The 22,463-nt window shown below is 43.8% G+C and overlaps 1 protein-coding gene across 5 annotated transcripts in view; it reads right to left on the reverse strand.

Moving 5' to 3' along the window:
- LOC133082239 (patatin-like phospholipase domain-containing protein 4) overlaps positions 1–22,463 on the reverse strand; it is a 72,953-nt gene that overhangs the window by 50,142 nt on the left and 348 nt on the right. For 2 of the 5 annotated variants that reach the window (XM_061178754.1, XM_061178751.1), the window contains exons 1-4: positions 22,355–22,417; positions 21,010–21,194; positions 16,155–16,249; positions 15,363–15,498 (exon numbers count right to left, since the gene is read on the reverse strand). In XM_061178754.1, the coding sequence (XP_061034737.1) occupies positions 15,363–15,498; positions 16,155–16,249; positions 21,010–21,194; positions 22,355–22,388 (450 nt within the window). In that variant the 5' untranslated portion in view covers positions 22,389–22,417. Of the gene's footprint in view, positions 1–15,362; positions 15,499–16,154; positions 16,250–21,009; positions 21,195–22,354; positions 22,418–22,463 lie in introns of those variants that run through there. The other 3 variants (XM_061178752.1, XM_061178753.1, XM_061178755.1) reach the window with 3 other exon arrangements.

Raw genomic sequence — 22,463 nt, forward strand, 5'->3', positions numbered from 1 at the left:
AAAGAATGCTATGTAAGTATGATTTTTGAGGTCCGCTCTCAAAACCCATCAATCCCACTACTGGGCATATACCCAGAGAAAACCATAATTCAAAAAGACACATGCACCCCAGTGTTCATTGCAGCACTATTTACAAGAGCTAGGACATAGAAGCAACCTAAATGTCCATCAACAGAGGAATGAATAAAGAAGATGTGGTACATATGTACAATGGAATACTACTCAGCCATAAAACAGGAATGAAATGGGGTCATTTGTAGAGACGTGGATGGACCTAGAGACTGTCATACGGAGTGAAGTAAGTCAGAAGGAGAAAAACAAATAATGTATATTAACACATATATGTGGTATCTAGAAAAATGGTATAGGTGATCTTATCTGCAAAACAGAAACAGAGACACAGACATAGAGAACAAACCTATGGATACCAAGGGGGGAAAGGGGGGGATGGGATGAATTGGGAGATTGGGATTGACATATATACACTATTGATACTATGTATAAAATGGATAACTAATGAGAACCTACTGTATAGCTCAGGGAACTCTACTCAATGCTCTGTGGTGACCTAAATGGGAAGAAAATCCTAAAAAGAGGGATATATATATATATACACATATATATATATATATATATATGTATAGCTGACTCACTTTGCTGTACACCTGAAACTATCACAACATTGTAAAGCAACTATACTCCAATAAAATTTTTTAAAAATAGCTGATTTATTCTGAAGTGCAAGTAAATGAGAGGCCCAGTCACCAGCATAACGTGATTTCTATAGGACACTCCTCTGTGGGCGGCGACCTGACACAACTGTATTGCGACACCGCTGGGACTTGGCACAGACTTTCTTATGCGATGGCTCCTCGTGACCAAAGATCCCGCAGACGGGGAAAGGGTCTGCATCTCCTTCACAGCCTGATGCTACTGATACCTGCAGGTACGCCCCCTTCTCCATAGTAGGAATGAAGACCCTCCATAGTGGGGAAACAGCATCCTCCCATGCTGCTGTGTACGTGAGAGCCAGGGCATCGGTCCTGGGTGCAAGCGCGGCCTCAGCCATGGGCCCCTGACAGCTGGCCCGAGAAGCATGGCGGGGCTTCAGACTGGAGTAGAAGCAAACTCAATGGTGTCAAAGCACAACAAAGGGACTCTAGCAGGAGACAGGAAGGGATCATGCCAGGTGCTACTGCACATCTCTGCTGTGCCAGGCTGATGCTGGGTGCCAGAATCAGCTACACAACATCTGGGCCGCGTGTGGAGTGAAAATGCAGGTATTCAGAACTGTAACGTGTCGAGAGCAAAGCATGAAGCCACGGTATGATGACACCCTTGCACAAGATTTCTCAGCCTTCTAAGAAGGGTCAATGCAAACGAGCCCCCCACTTAGGCATTCATTTCAAAATCTCAGCTTTCGGTGTGGGGCGTGACAGAGTGGGCCCCCATGACGTTACCCACACCCTCTCCACAAAGACGCCAAGCAGGAGTGAGCATCCCCTCCGGTGATGTGCGGAAGATCACATCCATCCGCGGGGCCGACAGGATAGAAACCAAGCCTCTTCAGGCCCAACCTCGTCAGCCCCCTGGTAGCCCCGACCTGGGCAGCTGAGCATTTTTCAGAGCAAGGCTGTTCACAGTTACGGTCATTGCTTTCACCCTAACTAATCTGGCCCTATCATCAGTTGGCTACTCCTTTAAAAAAATAATTACAGACCCTAGGTACGTTCTGCAAGCACAATGCTGCTATTTAATGAAGTTATTCGGCAAACATGCAACACTGCACCATAGCGATAACTGAAACAATCTGTGGATAGCACACATATTGGGAAATTACAGTACTTAGACGCCTTTAAATGGCCAAAACACACTCTATAACTGTAATGACTTACTTCACTATAACAAGCAGACATGTGGCCTGCAAAAAAAAAAGAAAGAAAAAAAATCACTACCCTTAGAAACAGAATTATGTGGGTTTTTTACCTCCCGTGTGTCAAGTTATAATGTGAAGTTCACAAGTTAATGCTTAGAACTCTTTTTGAGCTGTTTAGATGAAAAATGCTATCCAATTACTTTTATACAGATAGTAACAGTAAGAATCCTCTGAACTGATATGAAAAGTGCAGTGAACTGGAAAATACCCGTCATTCCCCCCAAAATCAGTGTATTTGTTCTGTCACAGTTTATACGGGCTAGTGATTTGTATATCAAACTATGGTTAGTGGGAAAATTAGCTTTTGATAGTTAGGAACTAAGCGGCTTGTCTTACTCGATGTCAGCTTACTGCCATTTTACTGCAAGCAAACAGGATTTTCTAAGGTGGGAGACAGTTCATGAAACATGTACTATTATGCCTAAACATGCTCTTTTACTGTCTTACCTCACTGGTGTTCCAGTGAAATTTTTCTCACCAACAAATATCGATACATCTAGGGCAGTGGTTCTCAAGTTGTGGCGGTGGGGGCGGGGGGCGGTCTGAGCCCCCTGGGGACATTTAGCCATGTCTGCAGACTGTTTTGGTTGAGGACACCAACACAGAAGGCAGGGACCTAGTTAGTGTTCCTGCCCTGTCACTTAGCCCAGCACTTTAAGAATTACATGTATGTTAAACCATTGATTTGGTTTCTGTTTCCTTCTCACCAAATACACAAGGATAAAAATAAGTCAGCAACTTCCTGTAGCAACTGTATAAAGCATTGCCGAGTTTGTATTCAATACACGTTCAGACTAGCTCTTTTCATTTTACATTTTATAGAAAAGGGGTGTTTAGAAAATTATGTGGCCTGGCTTCCTTAGAGAATAAATTCTCAACCAGTTTCACTTATGCCTAAAGTTGACTGTGGAGTTTAATGAGAATCTGGCTGTGTATTCAGAACCTGCTGGTGTCGTTGAAATTCAAAGACAGATTCAAATTTATCTTACCCAGTCTTCAAGATAACGACCAATCTTAAATTCAGTCCTCACTTCACCTTCACAGGGCTGAACGTGAGAAGGTCTTGCTGTAAGAGCATGCTCGCTGCGTGCAAGGAAGTTCAGGACATCCTGGCAATGGAGACGGGGTTCTTCTTCCCAAGAGGGACACCATTCTGCAGGAACGCCTTCCTCGGTGTATGTGTGTCAAAGAGCATTCATGGATGTCAAAAGACCATCTCAGAGCACATACACGGGGCGTCAGTTTTAAACACAAATTCGATGATCTGTACCAATTCAGACAAGTGCCAGAACACTATCCCTCCGTGGCACGGTTAATTTCAAAGTCATTCCTGCTGAGCTGTGGAGGTGACGTACGACTTTCTTTTAAATAAAGGGTTTACTTCCCTAAGTATGCGTTGCGGGAGGCTAATATTGAAATATGTTTGGATTTCCTGATTGCATGTTTCCTTCTGAAGAAGGATAGCCCAGAATAAAATCTGGAGCTTGAAATGAGTGAGTTGAGGTGCAAGATGTACACATTGGGACATTCAGGGCACAATATGTAAATGGGCCCACAAATCAAGGAGTTGCTAAGGACCCATGACAAGTATTTGCCTCTGTGCCTGGGCCTCCTGGCCGACGCTCCCCAGGGCTGGAATCAGTGCTCTACAGTATGGGGTTACGGGGCAATGTGGGGCTTAGCCCCACCCCCATGGCTCTGCAGGGCACTGCCCTAGTGGGATGCCTCTGCAGTGCCCTGTGCTGGAGGGGGTCCTGGCACTCGCGGGCCTCTGGTGGAAGGGAGCTGCCCTGATGATCTCTGAATCGCCTTTGTCCATGGTCTTCGACTACATATAGGTCCTGGCTTCTGTCTAGACGGCCAACTCATCGAACCTCCTTATCACAAGGTTATCTGGCCAGATGGCAACACCCTTCCTGTTGTGTCCTGAACAGGCTCTCTTATTCTCTTCAGTATGCATAGGCTGAGAATGTTCCAAATCTTTAAGTTCTGCTTTGCTTCTGAGGAACAATTCCATCTTTAAGTATTTCTCTCTTCTTGCGTTTTACTCTAAGTAGCCAAGAGAAACCAGGCTGCTCCTTCAACACTTTGCTTAGAAATCACCTCATCAAATATCCAGTGTCATCACTTGCAAGTTCTACCATCCCCAGAACATGAGGACATGAACATAATCCTGCTATTCTTGGTCAATGTATAACATGGGTGACCTTTCCTCCATTGTCTGATAACATTTCTTCGCTTCCGTCTGAGACCTCATCAGTATGGCCTTTACTATCCAGGTCTCTCTAAGAAGATGGAGGCTCTCTCTACGGTTTGTTTTTTTCTTTCTGTGTCGTCACCAGAATCACCCACGGCAACGCAGGCTTTTTCTAACATGCACCTCTCAACTCATTGAGCCCCTGCCCGTTAACTCAGCTCCAAAGCCGCTTCCACACTTTTAGGTATTTGTTACAGCAGCATCCTCACCTGTCAGTGCCAAGTTCCTGTCTCAGTCTGCTCAGGCTTCTACAACAAAATACCACAGACTGGGTGGCTTAGAAAGGACACAAGTTTATTTTCTCACAGTTCTGGAATCTCAGAAGTCCAAGATCAAGGGGCTGGCAGATTCAGTGTCTACTGAGAACCCACTTCTATGTCCTCACATGGTGGAAGAGGTGAGGGAGCTCTCCGGGGTCCCTTTTACAAGGGCACTAATCTCATTCATGAGGGCTCCACCCTCATGACCTAATCACTTCCCCCAGACCCCTGCCTCCAAGTACCATCATATTGGGGGTTAGGATTTCAACACAGGAATTTGGGGGGGACACAAACATTCAGACCATAGCACTGAATTAAATCACCATGGACATAAGATCCCAAATACTATGGAAATCCAATCCCAAATAAAATGAGTCTTTGGACCACATAATTGGTCCAAAGAGGTTCTCAGAAAATAATCAACTATCATTGCAACTATCAGATGAAAGAATAATTTTTTCATGCCACCAAAAGTGAAGTTAATATAATTTAAGTATGAATCATCACACAAAAGCACATTGGTGAATGTACACCAGGTCAATGGTTGAAGAGGTATAAAATCAGATGCCTAAAGGCAGCAAAACTTGGTCGTAATCCATTTCCCGAGATTTTATAGATGTAGGTGAGCATGCTGCTCATGAACAAAGATAAGGGGTAAAAGAAGAAAATGTTTAAGAAAGGGTGAAGCCTACGCAGTCTGCAAAAAGAAAGCTGGGACCTTAAAATTTCACGACAGACTCACAGAGGGATGCTGACCAGGGATGTGTGTGGCTTATTATCTTATTTGTTCATTATTTACTAAATATTGACTGTAATTAACAAGCTTATAGGACTTGACTATTTCACGCACACTTTTACATGATTTTTTCACTTTACTCGCCATGGTAACACCGATTAGCTTTCATTTCCATTTCACAGTTGAGAAAACTGAGGCTCAAACATAATTAGCCTCAGAGGACACCATCAGGGAATGACAGACCTAAATAGGAACACTGGGAGATGCACAAAAAACAAGTGATAGGAAAAAGTCTGCAGCTGCCGAAGAGGCAAGAGACTTTTTCTTGCCTCTCTGTTTCGTAGTGCGCAAGGAGAGGGGATTCAGAGCGCCGCCTAAACGAGCTCCAGAGACGGACGCGAGCCGCGGCTATCAGCGCGGACCCCAGAGATGGGCATGAGATGCTAAAACTGCTGCTGCCGCCACCAAGAAGCCTGTGTGCGAGCACAGGTCACTATCCACACCGCCCCTCCCGGGAGCCTGTGCAGCCCGCCACTGCCAGGCTCCCGTGATCCAGGGACAACTTCCCGGGGAGAACGCACAGCGCGCCTCAGGCTGGTGCAACGCCACGCTGGCCTCTGCCGCCGCAGGCTCGCCCCACAACCCTACCCCTCCCTCCCCCCGGCCTGAGTGAGCCAGAGCCCCCGAAGCAGCTGCTCCTTTAACCCCGTCCGGTGTGAGCGAAGAACAGACGGCCTCAGGCGACCTACACGCAGAGGCGGGTCCAAATCCAAAGCTGAACCCCGGGAGCTGTACGAACAAAGAGAAAGGGAAATTTCTCCCAGCAGCCTCAGAAGCAGCGGATTAAAGCTCCACAAACAACTTGATGTACCTGCATCTGTTGAATACCTGAATAGACAACGAATCATCCCAAATTCAGGAGGTGGACTTTGGGAGCAGGATATATTAATTATTCCCCTTTTCCTTTTTTTGTGAGTGCATATGTGTACGCTTCTGGGTGAGATTTTTTCTGCATGGCTTTGCTTTCACCATTTGTCCTAGGGCTCGGTCCGTCCGTTTCTTTTTTTTTTTACTTAAAAAATTTTTTTTCTTAATAAATTTTTTCTTAATAATTTTTTCCTTATTTTTTATTTTAAAAAATTAAAAAATCTTTTCTTAATAAATTTTTAAATAATTTTTTATTTTTTATTATAAAAAATTAATAAATTTATTTTAAAAATTAAAAAAAAATTTTTTCTTAAGAATTTTTTTTCTTATTTTTTATTATAATAGTTTATTTTATCTCTTTCTTTCTCTCTATTTTTTCTCCCTTTTATTCCGAGCTGTGTGGATGAAAGGCTCTTGGTGCTCCAGCCAGGCATCAGGGCTGTGCCTCTGAGGTGGGAGAGGCAACTTCAGGACACTGGTCCACAAGAGACCTCCCAGCTCCAAGTAATACCAAACGGTGAAAATCTCTCAGAGATCTCCATCTCAACATCAAGACCCAGCTTCACTCAACGACCAGCAAGCTACAGTGCTGGACACCCTATGCCAAACAACTAGCAAGACAGGAACACAGCCCCATCCATTAGCAGAGAGGCTGCCTAAAATCATAATTAGGCCACAGACACCCAAAACGCACCACCAGACGTGGACGTGCCCACCAGAAAGACAAGATCCAGCCTCATCCACCGGAACACAGGCACTAGTCCCCTCCACCAGGAAGCCTACACAACCCACTGAACCAACCTTAGCCACGGGGGACAGATACCAAAAACAATGGGAACTACGAACCTGCAGCCTGTGAAGAGGAGACCCCAAACACAGTAAGATAAGCAAAATGAGAAGACAGAAAAACACAAAGCAGATGAAGGAGCAGGGTCAAAACACACCAGACCTAACAAATGAAGAGGAAATAGGCAGTCTACCTGAAAAAGAATTCAGAATAATGATAGTAAAGATGATCCAAAATCTTGGAAATAGAATAGACAAAATGCAAGAAACATTTAACAAGGACGTAGAAGAACTAAAGAGGAACCAAGCAACGATGAAAAACACAATAAATGAAATTAAAAATACTCTAGACGGGATCAATAGCAGAATAACTGAGGCAGAAGAATGGGTAAGTGACCTGGAAGATAAAATAGTGGAAATAACTACTGCAAAGCAGAATAAAGAAAAAAGAATGAAAGGAACTGAGGACAGTCTCAGAGACCTCTGGGACAACATTAAACGCACCAACATTCGAATTATAGGGGTCCCAGAAGAAGAAGAGAAAAAGAAAGGGACTGAGAAAATATTTGAAGAGATTATAGTTGAAAACTTCCCTAATATGGGAAAGGAAATAGTTAATCAAGTCCTGGAAGCACAGAGAGTCCCATACAGGATAAATCCAAGGAGAAACACGCCAAGACACATATTAATCAAACTATCAAAAATTAAATATAAAGAAAACATATTAAAAGCAGCAAGGGAAAAACAACAAATAACACACAAGGGAATCCCCGTAAGGTTAACAGCTGATCTTTCAGCAGAAACTGCAAGCCAGAAGGGAGTGGCAGGATATACCTAAAGTGATGAAGGAGAAAAACCTACAACCAAGGTTACTCTACCCAGCAAGGATCTCATTCAGATTTGATGGAGAAATTAAAACCTTTACAGACAAGCAAAAGCTGAGAGAGTTCAGCACCACCAAACCAGCTTTACAACAAATGCTAAAGGAACTTCTCTAGGCAAGAAACACAAGGAAAACACCTACAGTAACAAACCCAAAACATTTAAGAAAATGGGAATAGGAACATACATATCGATAATTACCTTAAATGTTAACGGATTAAATGCTCCCACCAAAAGACACAGACTGGCTGAAGGGATACAAAAACAAGACCCATATATATGCTGTCTACAAGAGACCCACTTCAGACCTAGGGACACATACAGACTGAAAGTGAGGGGATGGAAAAAGATATTCCATGCAAATGGAAATCAAAAGAAAGATGGAGTAGCAATTCTCATATCAGACAAAATAGACTTTAAAATAAAGACTATTACAAGAGACAAAGAAGGACACTATATAATGATCAAGGGATCGATCCAAGAGGAAGGTATAACAATTGTAAATATTTATGCACCCAACATAGGAGCACCTCAATACATAAGGCAAATACTAACAGCCATAAAAGGGGAAATCGACAGTAACACAATCATAGTAGGGGACTTTAACACCCCACTTTCACCAATGGACAGATCATCCAAAATGAAAATAAATAAGGAAACACAAGCTTTAAATGGTACATTAAACAAGATGGACTTAATTGATATTTATAGGACATTCCACCCAAAAACAACAGAATACACATTTTTCTCAAGTGCTCATGGAACATTCTCCAGGATAGATCATATCTTGGGTCACAAATCAAGCCTTGGTAAATTTAAGAAAATTGAAATCGTATCAAGTATCTTTTCCGACCACAATGCTATGAGACTAGATATCAATTACAGGAAAAGATCTGTAAAAAAATACAAACACATGGAGGCTACACAATACACTACTTAATAACGAAGTGATCACTGAAGAAATCAAAGGGGAAATCAAAAAATATCTAGAAACAAATGACAATGGAGACACGACGACCCAAAACCTATGGGATGCAGCAAAAGCAGTTCTAAGAGGGAAGTTTATAGCAATACAAGCGTACATCAAGAAACAGGAAACATCTCGAATAAACAACCTAACCTTGCACCTAAAGCAATTAGAGAAAGAAGAACAAAAAAACCCCAAAGGTAGCAGAAGGAAAGAAATCATAAAGATCAGATCAGAAATAAATGAAAAAGAAATGAAGGAGACAATAGCAAAGATCAATAAAACTAAAAGCTGGTTCTTTGAGAAGATAAACAAAATTGATAAACCATTAGCCAGACTCATCAAGAGAAAAAGGGAGAAGACTCAAATCAATAGAATTAGAAATGAAAAAGGAGAAGTAACCACTCTGACACTGCAGAAATACAAACGATCATGAGAGATTACTACAAGCAACTCTATGCCAATAAAATGGACAACCTGGAAGAAATGGACAAATTCTTAGAAATGCACAACCTGCCGAGACTGAACCAGGAAGAAATAGAAAATATGAACAGACCAATCACAAGCACTGAAATTGAAACTGTGATTAAAAATCTTCCAACAAACAAAAGCCCAGGACCAGATGGCTTCACAGGTGAATTCTATCAAACATTTAGAGAAGAGCTAACACCTATCCTTCTCAAACTCTTCCAAAATATTGCAGAGGGAGGAACACTCCCCAACTCATTCTATGAGGCCACCATCACCCTGATACCAAAACCAGACAAAGATGTCACAAAGAAAGAAAACTACAGGCCAATATCACTGATGAACATAGATGCAAAAATCCTCAACAAAATACTAGCAAACAGAATCCAACAGCACATTAAAAGGATCATACACCATGATCAAGTGGGGTTTATTCCAGGAATGCAAGGATTCTTCAATGTACGCAAATCAATCAACGTGATACATCATATTAACAAATTGAAGGAGAAAAACCATATGATCATCTCAATAGATGCAGAGAAAGCTTTTGACAAAATTCAACACTCATTTATGATAAAAGCCCTGCAAAAAGTAGGCATAGAGGGAACTTTCCTCAACATAATAAAGGCCATATATGACAAACCCACAGCCAACATTGTCCTCAATGGTGAAAAATTAAAACCATTTCCACTAAGATCAGGAACAAGACAAGGTTGCCCACTCTCACCACTATTATTCAACATAGTTTTGGAAGTGTTAGCCACAGCAATCAGAGAAGAAAAAGAAATAAAAGGAATCCAAATCGGAAAAGAAGTAAAGCTGTCACTGTTTGCAGATGACATGATACTATACATAGAGAATCCTAAAGATGCTACCAGAAAACTACTAGAGCTAATCAATGAATTTGGTAAAGTAGCAGGATACAAAATTAATGCACAGAAATCTCTTGCATTCCTATATACTAATGATGAAAAATCTGAAAGTGAAATTAAGAAAACACTCCCGTTTACCATTGCAACAAAAAGAATAAAATATCTAGGAATAAACCTACCTAAGGAGACAAAAGACCTGTATGCAGAAAATTATAAGACACTGATGAAAGAAATTAAAGATGATACAAATAGATGGAGAGATATACCATGTTCTTCGATTGGAAGAATCAACATTGTGAAAATGGCTCTACTACCCAAAGCAATCTACAGATTCAATGCAATCCCTATCAAACTACCACTGGCATTTTTCACAGAACTAGAACAAAAAATTTCACAATTTGTATGGAAACACAAAAGACCCCAAATAGCCAAAGCAATCTTCAGAACGAAAAATGGAGCTGGAGGAATCAGGCTCCCTGACTTCAGACTATATTACAAAGCTACAGTAATCAAGACAGTTTGGCACTGGCACAAAAACAGAAACACAGATCAATGGAACAGGATAGAAAGCCCAGAGATAAACCCACGCACATATGGTCACCTTATCTTTGATAAAGGAGGCAAGCATATACAGTGGAGAAAAGACAGCCTCTCCAATAAGTGGTGCTGGGAAAACTGGACAGCTACATGTAAAAGTATGAAATTAGAACACTCCCTGACACCATACAGAAAAATAAACTCAAAATGGATTAAAGACCTAAATGTAAGGCCAGACACTATCAAACTCGTAGAGGAAAACATAGGCAGAACACTGTATGACATAAATCACAGCAAGATCCTTTTTGACCCAACTCCTAGAGAAATGGAAATAAAAACACAAATAAACAAACGAGACCTAATGAAACTTAAAAGCTTTTGCACAGCAAAGGAAACCATAAACAAGACCAAAAGACAACCCTCAGAATGGGAGAAAATATTTGCAAATGAAGCAACTGACAAAGGATTCATCTCCAAGATTTACAAGCAGCTCATGCAGCTCAATAACAAAAAAACAAACAACCCAATCCAAAAATGGGCAGAAGACCTAAATAGACATTTCTCCAAAGAAGATATACAGATTGCCAACAGACACATGAAAGAATGCTCAACATCATTAATAATTAGAGAAATGCAAATCAAAACTACAATGAGATATCATCTCACACTGGTCAGAATGGCCATCATCAAAAAATCTACAAACAATAAATGCTGGAGAGGGTGTGGAGAAAAGGGAACACTCTTGCACTGTTGGTGGGAATGTAAATTGATACAGCCAGTATGGAGAACACTATGGAGGTTCCTTAAAAAACTAAAAATAGAACTACCATACGACCCAGCAATCCCACTACTGGGCATATACCCTGAGAAAACCATAATTCAAAAAGAGTCATGTACCAAAATGTTCATTGCAGCTCTATTTACAATAGCCAGGACATGGAAGCAACCTAAGTGTCCATCATCGGATGAATGGATAAAGAAGATGTGGCACATATATACAATGGAATATTACTCAGCCATAAAAAGAAACGAAATGGAGGTATTTGTAGTGAGGTGGATGGAGTTAGAGTCTGTCATACAGAGTGAAGTAAGTCAGAAAGAGAAAAACAAATACAGTATGCTAACACATATATATGGAATCTAAGGGGGAAAAAAAAAAAACAGGTCATGAAGAACCTAGTGGCAAGTCGGGAATAAAGACACAGACCTACTAGAGAATGGACTTGAGGATATGGGGAGGGGGAGGGGTAAGATATGACAGGGTGAGAGACTGGCATGGACATATATACACTACCAAATGTAAAATAGATAGCTAGTGGTAAGCAGCCGCATAGCACAGGGAGATCAGCTCGGTGCTTTGTGACCACCTAGAGGGGTGGGATAGGGAGGGTGGGAGGGAGGGAGACGCAAGAGGGAAGAGATATGGGAACATATGTATATGTATAACTGATTCTCTTTGTTATAAAGCAGAAACTAACACACAATTGTAAAGCAATTATACTCCAATAAAGATGTTAAAAAAAAAAAAAAAACAAGTGATAATCCAAGACAGTGTAACAAGACACAGACACACGGACACCCACACACACACTTTGAGGTACAGGTTTCTAGTTGGATTTTCAGGTACACAGACAGCCTATGTGTAATAAAAGGCAGCAGTCGGCTTGTGGATAATGAAGAGCTTGGCAGTAAAAAGAAAAAAAAAATCTAGTAATTAAGAGAATAAACGAGGCATTGATTAAAAATCACCAATATTTAGTACTCTCCCACATTCCTGTCCTGGCTAACAATTGATCCTTGACATGCTCTACCTCTGGTTTCAATCTTAATCTCCGTCTGTCACCTACAGACTTCCCAGATCATAGACATCAAACCCAAGGCTGAGGGATCAGAGCCAGGCAGGCAAAGCTCCCAGGAGACGCCAGTTACAAACTGTGGGCTGCTTCTCTTCTTGGCTTCTGGAACTCAGCGCCCTCCGGTCTCCAGCTAAGGAAGTGGGGGAGTGGCCGACGCCTTTCTTCTCTCCCCCGACACTGAATGAGGCGGTCAGAACCACCACCCCAGACAGCGGTCTCCCACTGGCCTCTTTCATCAGAACACAGCATGTCACTGCCCAGCGTGTGTGTGTGTTGGGGGGAGGGAGAGATATTTTATTTTCCCTTCATATTCTTCTCCCTCCCTCCTGCAGTCTTCACCAGTCTTACTTTCTGAACTACATGCTCATGAGTATTCCAGGCATACATTTCATACATTTTTATAGCCACCATCTGCTGTCAAGGAACCATCTATCCTTCCTTTCTTTGAGTTTCTGCAAAAGGTTAGAGCATTCTACTAAACATTTAAAATGCTTCTCGTATAACCTAGGATACATGTTAATTATTCAATTATTCTCCTTACAAGGTATTACACATTTGTGCCAACTAGTTCTCTTCTGTTCAATGAACTCAAGTAATTACACCAGTTCTCTGAGTAGTTATTATCCAAAACAAAGCAAATCAAAAAAGTCCTGTGTGCTTACTGCAGTAGTTTGCTATGGCTGCTATAACAAGTTACCACAAATTGAAAGGCTAAAACAACACAAATAAATGTATGATCCTAGGGTCTGGAGGTCAGGATCCAGCACGGGCCGGATCCACCTGGGCAAAAAAATCCAGGTGTTGGCAGGGCTGCATTCCTTCCTGCGGGCTCGAGGTGAGACTTGGTTTCCTGCTCATTCAGATACTGGTAGCATTCAGTTCCATCGGCTGTAGGACTGAGGTCCCTCTGCCTCACTGGCTGTCGAGGGGAGCATCCGTAGTGCCCTCCTCATACAAAGGCTCCTGCATCTCAGAACCAGCAAACGTCTCCATTTTTAAGGACGCGTGTGATTAAATTAGTTTGGGTCGGCCCAGATAACCCAGGATCACCTCCCCATCAAGACCCTCACCTTCACCCCATCTATACAATCCCTTTTGCCATGTGAGACACCGTATTCACAGGTGCTGGGGGTTACAGCGTGGACATCTTTGGGGGATGTTATTCAGCTCACGACACTCCCACGTGCAAGGAATTAAGAGGGTGATTTTATCCAGCGTTGGGGGAGGGGGGCACGGCTACCAAGCAGAATGTCAGAGGCCCGGACTCTGGTCCCAGCTGGGCCACTAATGAGCTGAGTTACGTTTTGTCCAGGTCATTGAACATGAAGGATCCAGCTTCTTCATTCTTTTAATAGATGCCATCTTAGTTCATTGATTTATTCATTCCCATTCACTCGTGGAGCACAGGTTGATGGAGATGACACTGTGCCAGGCGCTGGGAATACAGAAGTGGACAGAACAGCAGTCCCTGGACCCTCCTACCCCCCCACCCCGAGCTTACACTCTCGTGAAGGAAGACAGACAAAAACTAAGTAAACAGAGCAGTAAAATACATATGCAAACAGTGGTAAGTAAATCAGGGCGGGATATAGGAAACATCAGGGGCTCGGCCACTGTAGATACAGTAGCCACGGACAGACTCAAGGAGAAGGTAGTAACTGTGGGTAGAATTCCCCTCTTGTTTCATGATAGGATGATAGTCTTTTGCTCCCAACCTTGTTCTCGTACCAACAAGAAGAGGTATTCTAACCACTGCAAGCCTGATGTATCTGCATCGGCATTGACAATTTGTGACAATTCAGGCACGGATTATCAGCTTCTCCCTTTCTATTTTTTAAGTCTACACAAGAGTATAATAATATTATAGAAAAATATTTTTCTAAGATGGAATGACTATTAATGTATAAGTGAGAGACGGGAGTGAAAATATTCTAATCTCTTAAGTCACAAAGTAGTTTTACTTGTCAGCTCAACATTTCATTAGGTATTTCAAATCATATCATTCAAACATAAAATTCGAACAGTGGGTTTTGATAGTAAAAATCAATGCATTTATCATCTAATTCAGGTGGAACTTGTAGCGCTCTCAATCCATCGCCTGCTGCTGTATCCAAACACGCATTCTCTGTACCACCTGAAGCTTGCTACGATTCCCACAAGAGGAAAAAGAAGAAAACAGCCTGGCTTTTCTAAGAGAAGTGCACCCTTTCCAATTTAACATATCTAATGCATTACCTTAGCAATGCACTGTTATTTGCAAATCAGCTGAACTATTTCCCAGAGACAATGATTTCCCAACCAACTTTCACGTGTGTTTGGATAGAAAGGCATCAACGCAAAATGGAAGAAAGGAAAGGGAACATTAGCGTGAAAAGGTAAGAGACCTGGATTCCCACTGGCAATCAGTACACCCTGGGGTGTGTCACGCAAAATCTTTCCACCCATTTCTTCTGTTAAAAAAGCGACAAAAGGACAGTAATCTCACCTGTCCTGCCTGATTTACAGGACTGTGGAAGGACTGCATACGGTAGTACTGAGACAAAGTCTTACACAAACTGCAGAAGTATTATCTACATCAATGTAAGGAATGGTTCTTGCTACTCAAGTTTAATCCCAGGATAAACGTGAGCACACAGAACATCACGAGAAAAAAAACACTGAGCTACTCCGGAGGCCTCTGGGAGCCGCCTGCCATGAGGTGGCCTCGGAGGGATACTGGCGGATGCATCCGTCAGACGCATGATTTATGGGGCATGTACCATCTATCAGGCGTGGTATGCAATGCTGGATCTAAAGAACGCGGGCGCGCTCGCTGTTTGTGGAAGTATGTATATCGGCACTTGCTCATTTCCTCCAACAAGGAATGCGGCCGTGTTACCTTAATGAGGTCCTCCCGGGAGGGAAAACTGGAGACTAAGTAGTTTTCTCTGGTCTCGGTGTTGGTGATGGAGACGTGCAGGCGGTCGTGAGCCAGCTCGTGCGCGTTGGGAGGGAGAATCGCCTCCACTCCGCTCCTGAAGAAGAAAAAGGGACCCGCGTATCCGGCCGCGCCCCCACTGGCCTGCAAGCCTTGCAGCTGCCCAGACCGGAGACCCGAGAAAGAGCCCGGAGACAGTGACAGCGACACCTATGGCTTACTGGATGTGGGATCTTACATGTCCAAAGCAAAAGAGTCCTGGAGAGACACCCCATCATGTTCGGCAGGCGGCAGACAGGACAAAACAGCCATCTTCGCTACCCAGGGGCGAAGGAGGCCACCATTTATATGGGGAATTGATGTCAGGTGGGCTCATCTGTTACCACAGAAACTAGCAGCTCACAGCCCGTCAGGTTAACACCCATCGTGGAGGGCAGATGTCTCCCTTTAATAAACTACCAGGTGGAGCCGCTCTGGCGCAAGGATTAGGACAGTCACGAGCTGGGGCAGGAGGCAAGCACGTTTGTGCGAGTAGGGTGCAGACGAAGCAAGGACTGGTCGAGCAGGGGATGTACAGAGAGCAAGAGAACAGCCATCTTGAGTGGCTTGGCCACGCACTGCATGAGTCCCCTTTAATTACTGACCGCCCTGTAAGTGTTTCAGGAGAGAGAATGCTGACTGAGCTTGCTACAGTGTATCCACAGCATCCTCTGTCTTCACAGGCTTTGAGGGGGAAATGCACTCTATATGTACCTCAAGCGGGCCATGAAATCATAGCCGGGTGTCACTGCCCCGAAAGTCTGCCTTCGGATTTCTTCGGCAAAACTGTAGGTAAACTCGTTACATTCCTGAAAAAGAAAATTAATAGGTGAGCCTATGTTTTGTCAAAAACATTATCACTCTGGTTCCAGAACCCTGTGCCTATCACACAAGGCACCTGGACCGCATAAAGCCAATCCCCGATGTCGGATGCTTCACAGGCACGGATCCCCACGAGGCCTGGTCCTCACCCACCATTCCTGGTCCCCAGGCAAGCTGTATGTTCTGCCAATTGCAATCTTTTTTTTTTTTTTTTTTCTTTTTAAACAACCTCACATGGCGTTGCCCACCTGTGGAAAATCCTTGAAGGCAGCGTTCTAACGTTAACTGAGCACATTTCTCTACAGGCGTCTCCAACATAATTAACCTCCTCACCCACCCCAATCCTGTGGCCTCGGAAACGTTCAGATTGCAGCTCTACAACAGTGCTGACAATTCACACCACCACCACCAACCGAGGAAGGATTTGCGATGACTCTACCGGATCAGAGTCCTTGGAGATTAGGCTGGGGCCCTGGTCTTTCATAAGAGTCCCCCCGGTCGGGGCTAACAGGCAGCCAGTGCTGGGAGCCACTGGTGTGGCCTCTGTTGCCTCATCTTCATATAACAGTGCAAGGTGGGTATAATCACCACACTAGACGGGTAAGAAAACTGATGTTTGGAGGGTTAAGTATCTTTCCCACTGCGTCATCAAAACTGAGTGTCAGCGCCAGGATTTAAACCCAGGTCTGTCTTTCATTTATTAGTTCCTCCATTCAACAACCTACTGGGCACCAGGCGTTGGGCTAGGAACTGGGATTCAACGGCTGAGCATGAGATACACAGAGCCCCTGCCTTCCTGAGACTCAGGAGTCCCTCGGTGAGGAGATGGCAGGGTGCCAGGAGAGCATCCGTGTATGGGGCAGATTCATGTCCCCTCCTTCCCCCCAAAGGTTAGGGTAGTCCCCGGAACCTGAGAATTGGTACCTTACACAGTAAAAGGGACTTTCCAGATGCAATTAAGCTAAGGGGTGCGAGATCAGGAGATGCTCCTGGATTATCTCAGTGAGCCCAGTATAATCACAAGGGTCCTTGTAAGGGAGAGGGGCAGGCAGGAGGGTCAGAGTTGGCGAGATGTGAAGATGCTATGCTTATGACTTTACAGATCGAGGAAGGAGCCAGGGTCAGGGAACGCAGGACGCCTCTAGCACCTGGAAAAGGCCAGGGCACACACTGTCCTCTGGAGCCTCCAGAGGGAGCGTGGCCCTGCGGACACTTTGATTTTAGACAGTGAGACCTTGTCAGACGTCTGACCTCCAGAACTGTTAGAAAATAAACGTGCGTTGTTCAGAGCTGCTATGTTTACTGTCATCTGTTGCAGCAGCAACTGGGAGCTCATACAGTGGGCATCAACCTCCAACTTCACTTTGCTAGGCTGAGACCTAAGATACAGACAGGAGTTGGGCAGGAGATGGAGGTGGCAGAGGGCAACAGGCAGAGATAGCAGTGAGAAGAGTGCGAGCGGCCCAGACGGGGCAGAGACCAGAAAGGCAACCTCAGTGAGCCACGAGAGGGCTGAGGTCCACGTGGCCCTGGGAGTCCTACTAAGAAATCTGCACCCCAGGAGAGAAGGGAACCCTCCTACACGGTTGGTGGGAATGTAAATCTCAGCCACTATGGAGAACAGTATGGAATTTCCTTAAAAAACTAAAAATAGAGCTATCATATGATCCTGCAATCCCATTCCTGGGAATATACCAGACAAAACCATACTTTGAAAAGATACATGCACCCCTATGTTCATAGCAGCACTATTTACAACAGCCAGGACATGGGAACAGCCTAATGTCCATCGACAGATGAATAGATAAAGAAGATGTGGCACATATATACAATGGAATATTACTCAGCCATTAAAAAGAATGAAATAATGCCATCTGCAGCAACATGGATAGACCTAGAGATTGTCATACTGAGTGAAGTAAGTCAGACAGAGAAAGACAAATATCATATAATATCACTTATATGAGGAATCTAAAAAGAAATGATACATATGAACTTATTTACAAAACAGAAACAGACTCACAGACTTAGAGAATGAAATTATGGTTACCGGGGGGAAGGATGGGGGGAGCGATAAATTGGGAGTTTGGGATTGACATGTACACACTACTATATTTAAAGTGCATAACCAACAAGGACCTACTGTATAGCACAGGCAGCTCGGTTCAATATTATGTAACAACCGAAATGGGAAAAGCATTTTAAAAAGAATAGATACATGTATATGTATAACTGAGTCACTTTGCTGTACACCTGAAACTATCACAACATTGTTAATTAACTATACTCCAATATAAAATAAAAAGTAAAAAAAAAAAAAAGAAATCTGCACCCCATCCTGAGTCAACAGGGATCCTGGGGGTGGGAGGGGGGAGGTCACAGGATGAGAGGTTCAGATGTGTGTTTGGGTGAGATCGCTCTGAATGCTTAGGTAGGTGGCTTGCAGGCAGCTGGAGCAGACGCAGGCCTGCCTGTCAAGAAGCTGCTGTAGACTTCTAGGTGAGAAGTGGGGGTGGCCCCCCAATGTGTGCTCTTTCTACTAAGCCACGCTGCACACCCAGCTTATTTTCTTGTATTATTTTTGGTTACACACACACACACACACACACACACACACACGGCCCCTGACCAGACTGGAAACCTATTAAGGAATGCACTTCTCTTTGAGTTAGCTCCCCGCTGTGTCTAACGCCATGCCTGGCAAATCCTGAGGGCTGAGGAAAGGCTGGCTGCGCTGAGCTTGTAACATATCAAAGTCTAAACCTGCCTGCCACCTAAAGTACACCAGCGTCAGGTGGTGCTCTTAATTATACATGCACCAGCTCGGAACCAGATTCATTACTCACGTCTCTGTCACAACACCACGAAGCTCGAAGAACTTAGATACCAACAGGGAGAACTGAGCTAACAGGGACTTGAGTAAGTAGAAGATAGTTTCCTAAGAAAGCTCAAAGCCATCCTTCAAGGGGTAGATTTCAAATGCTCAAGAGAAAAGAAAGTGACCTCAAGGCAAACGGCTGAAAACTGATTTTGAGAAAGGAGAAACGAGGATGCCCTAGGCGAATCCAGAGAATCATTTTCCACCTGCCAACGTGAGCGCCCGATAAAGAGTTACCCCTAAGGTCTGACCAACACAATGAGACAATTCGACTGGATCTCCAATTTATCGAAAATGTAAGTAAGAACAGGTAATCGGACTGATATCAAAAGTCTCAAATTCAGGTAAAGGATTCAATGTCTGAACACAGAATTTCAATGAAGGGGCTATATGATCACAGTATTTCCAAATCAGTCTAATTCTAAATCACACTTAATGTATTTCAAAATCTGCTGAGGATTCGAAACCAAATCTACCCAACTCCAAAGCTCGGGATTTGCTCCCAGCTAAAGGAAAGACTGCACTGAACAGGAGTAAACAACCCCTTAGTAGCCCCCTGCTTCAGAAAGGAAATAAAGAGCTGAGAGGGACGAGCTTGCAATTCAAAGCACATGAGTCTGCCACTTTGGGGGGAGTTTGCACACTTCATGCATACTTTCCCTGACTTCAGGTTCTCATCCTGTACAATCTCGAAAATTTTCCATCACTTTTCTAGTATATAAAGACTGGAAGAAAAGAGCAGTGGATTTCTGAATAACTGGTCTCAAGTCCAGTTTCTCTTCCATAAGCAGCTCGTCAGAGATTTGAAAACAAGATTTCTGATGTTTAAAATGTTGTGGATTTCAACATTTAAATGTGACAAATTCATCCTTGGGCATGGAAGTGTTAATCATTATTTGATTACTATTCCAAGCTGCTAGAGAATGTAAGTACTTAACAAATAGAATATTCTCCACCTGCAGAAGCCAGTTCTCGCAGAGAATGCATGATGGCTGTCTAGAAGCAGAAAACAGACTTTAAAAACATAGATTACATTAAATGAAATACTTAATGCTTATTTTTATTACTTCTAGATAAACTGCTTGGAATTCAGGGCTTCTTCTTACTGTGGGAATGAAAAACAAATTAAATTCCAATATCATTCCTCTTAAAAGAGATTACAGGTACTTCCCCGGTGGCGCAGTGGTTGAGAATCCGCCTGCCAATGCAGGGGACACGGGTTTGAGCCCTGGTCCGGGAAGATCCCACATGCCGCGGAGCAACTAAGTCCGTGCGCCACAACTACTGATCCCACGTGCTGCAACTACTGAAGCCGGCGTGCCTAGAGCCTGTGCTCCGCAACAAGAGAAGCCACAGCAATAAAAAGCCCGTGCACCGCAACAAAGAGTAGCCCCCGCTCGCTGCAACTAGAGAAAACCCGCGTGCAGCAACAATTAAATAAAAATTAAAAAAAAAAAGATTACAGGCCAACATTTTAGTTTATATGCCTGTCTGTAAATAGGAGCAAGCAAAGACTTATCAGCCACATGTTCAAGGCCTTGAGAACAGGCTCTGTGCTCTTCTCATGATCAGTTAATGGAGAAATATCCTTTGTTTGAAAGAAACAAAGCTGGAATCTTAAGACTAAATAAACACTCAAGAGTAAAAGAAGGCATTTTATTTCCTTGTCTTGTTGTCACCCAAAATAATCTTTTCCAAATGGAGAGCAGAGATCCCGAATGATTAAATTTTAAAAGAAGTCAACCTTTTCTGTTTCCCAGGCAAAGGATTATTTCTCTGCAGTTAACTTAAGTATATAGTTAACAATCATCTTCGTTGTTTGGGCGTAATTTCTGGATGAGAAACACAGCCTAGTTACTACTTAATTACCTCTATTTTTTGTGGCGCTGTTAGCAGGACAGATGCAACCAAGGATCCTGCAGAAGCCCCGGCAAAGGCCTTGACACTCTTCAGGAGCTTTTTGCCGTGTTTGCAAAGTGCGGATGCTGCCCCCAAGTGGTAAATGCCCAGAAACCCACACGCTGCAAACGACAAGTTGATGTGCTTCATTCTAGCTGTGAAATTGGTGATACAAAACCCAAAAATGCCCGTAAGTTGGTATAGTTTGTTCCACATGCTGTGTACTCGTATGCTAGTCATCATTCCAAGGCTTTCTTTTATATACAGAATTCTCTGTTCTAAGCATAATCTTTTCAATTAAAGTCTAATTAAACACCCAAATCTTTCAAGGAAACTTTTCCCTCTCTCACCTTGACCCACTACAATCATATTAATTAAAAAAAAATTACAACAGTCTATATTTGTTCAGTACATAGACTATGCAACCTACTTTTTAATTACTTGGCAAAAACCAAATGGTTAAATTCCAATTGGCAAGGCATTTGGTCCTTTTTTCTTGACCTTTTGATACTTTTGGGGGTGTGGGCTACTGGTAAAATCCTTAGAGACGTTAGCAAACTTCAAATGAAAGACACATTTGCTCTTTGCGAGTGCATCAGTGAATTTAAAACAGATGTCTTGGCTCCCCACCGTTTCCATCCTGAGCATCCGTTTTTTGTTGCTGTTGTTTTGTTTTTTTAACCTGATGCTCTCAATTATTCAATAATGCAATACTCAATGATTCAACAATGCTGTGTATTTCATAGCCAAGTTTCTCAAGACAAACTGAGGTCATGACTGGCGAGGGCAACTGGAGGCTCAAAGAAAGGACATCTGCATCACCTGATACTTGCAACAAATCTAACAATGAAACTATATTTCACGAAACTTCAGGGGGAACGATTTCACCACGTGTATAAAACAGTGCCCCCCCCACCCCCGCCAAAACTGCTCCTCCTGGATGCCCTCACGGGTTTCTCGGGGGTCCCGGGACCTTCAGATTGGGCACTTGGCCCCGGCCTGTAATTTAGGAACCGAAAACCCTCCTTCTGATGCGCGGAACCAGGCCCTGTGCGAAAGGAGGCTCAATCGCTGCAGCCGAGCCCCGGTTTGGGTTTAATTTCTTCAGATTGGAAAGGGGAGAAGGGGATGGGTCTCCAGGGGGGCCGACCCAGCGTGCGCAGGCCCAGTGTCCCCCCCATCCTGTGGTCTGGGGGTGGCGGGACGAGGGTCGCTGCTGCAACACCCCCAGGGATGCCTACGCGGACCCGCTCGCCCGGGAGCCACCTCCGGGGGGCCGGAACCTGCCCCCCGCCCACCCCGCGCTCCGCCCTACCAACACAGGCCTGAGGCACTTCCGTGTAGAACATCGTCCCCCCCGCAGCAGCCCCCCGTCCCTTAACCGGAAGGCGGGGCAGGCCCGTCACTCAACCCGGCCCCGCCTA

The sequence above is a fragment of the Eubalaena glacialis genome, chromosome X (genome assembly GCF_028564815.1).
Source record: "Eubalaena glacialis isolate mEubGla1 chromosome X, mEubGla1.1.hap2.+ XY, whole genome shotgun sequence".
In the NCBI taxonomy this organism is placed as follows: domain Eukaryota; kingdom Metazoa; phylum Chordata; class Mammalia; order Artiodactyla; family Balaenidae; genus Eubalaena; species Eubalaena glacialis.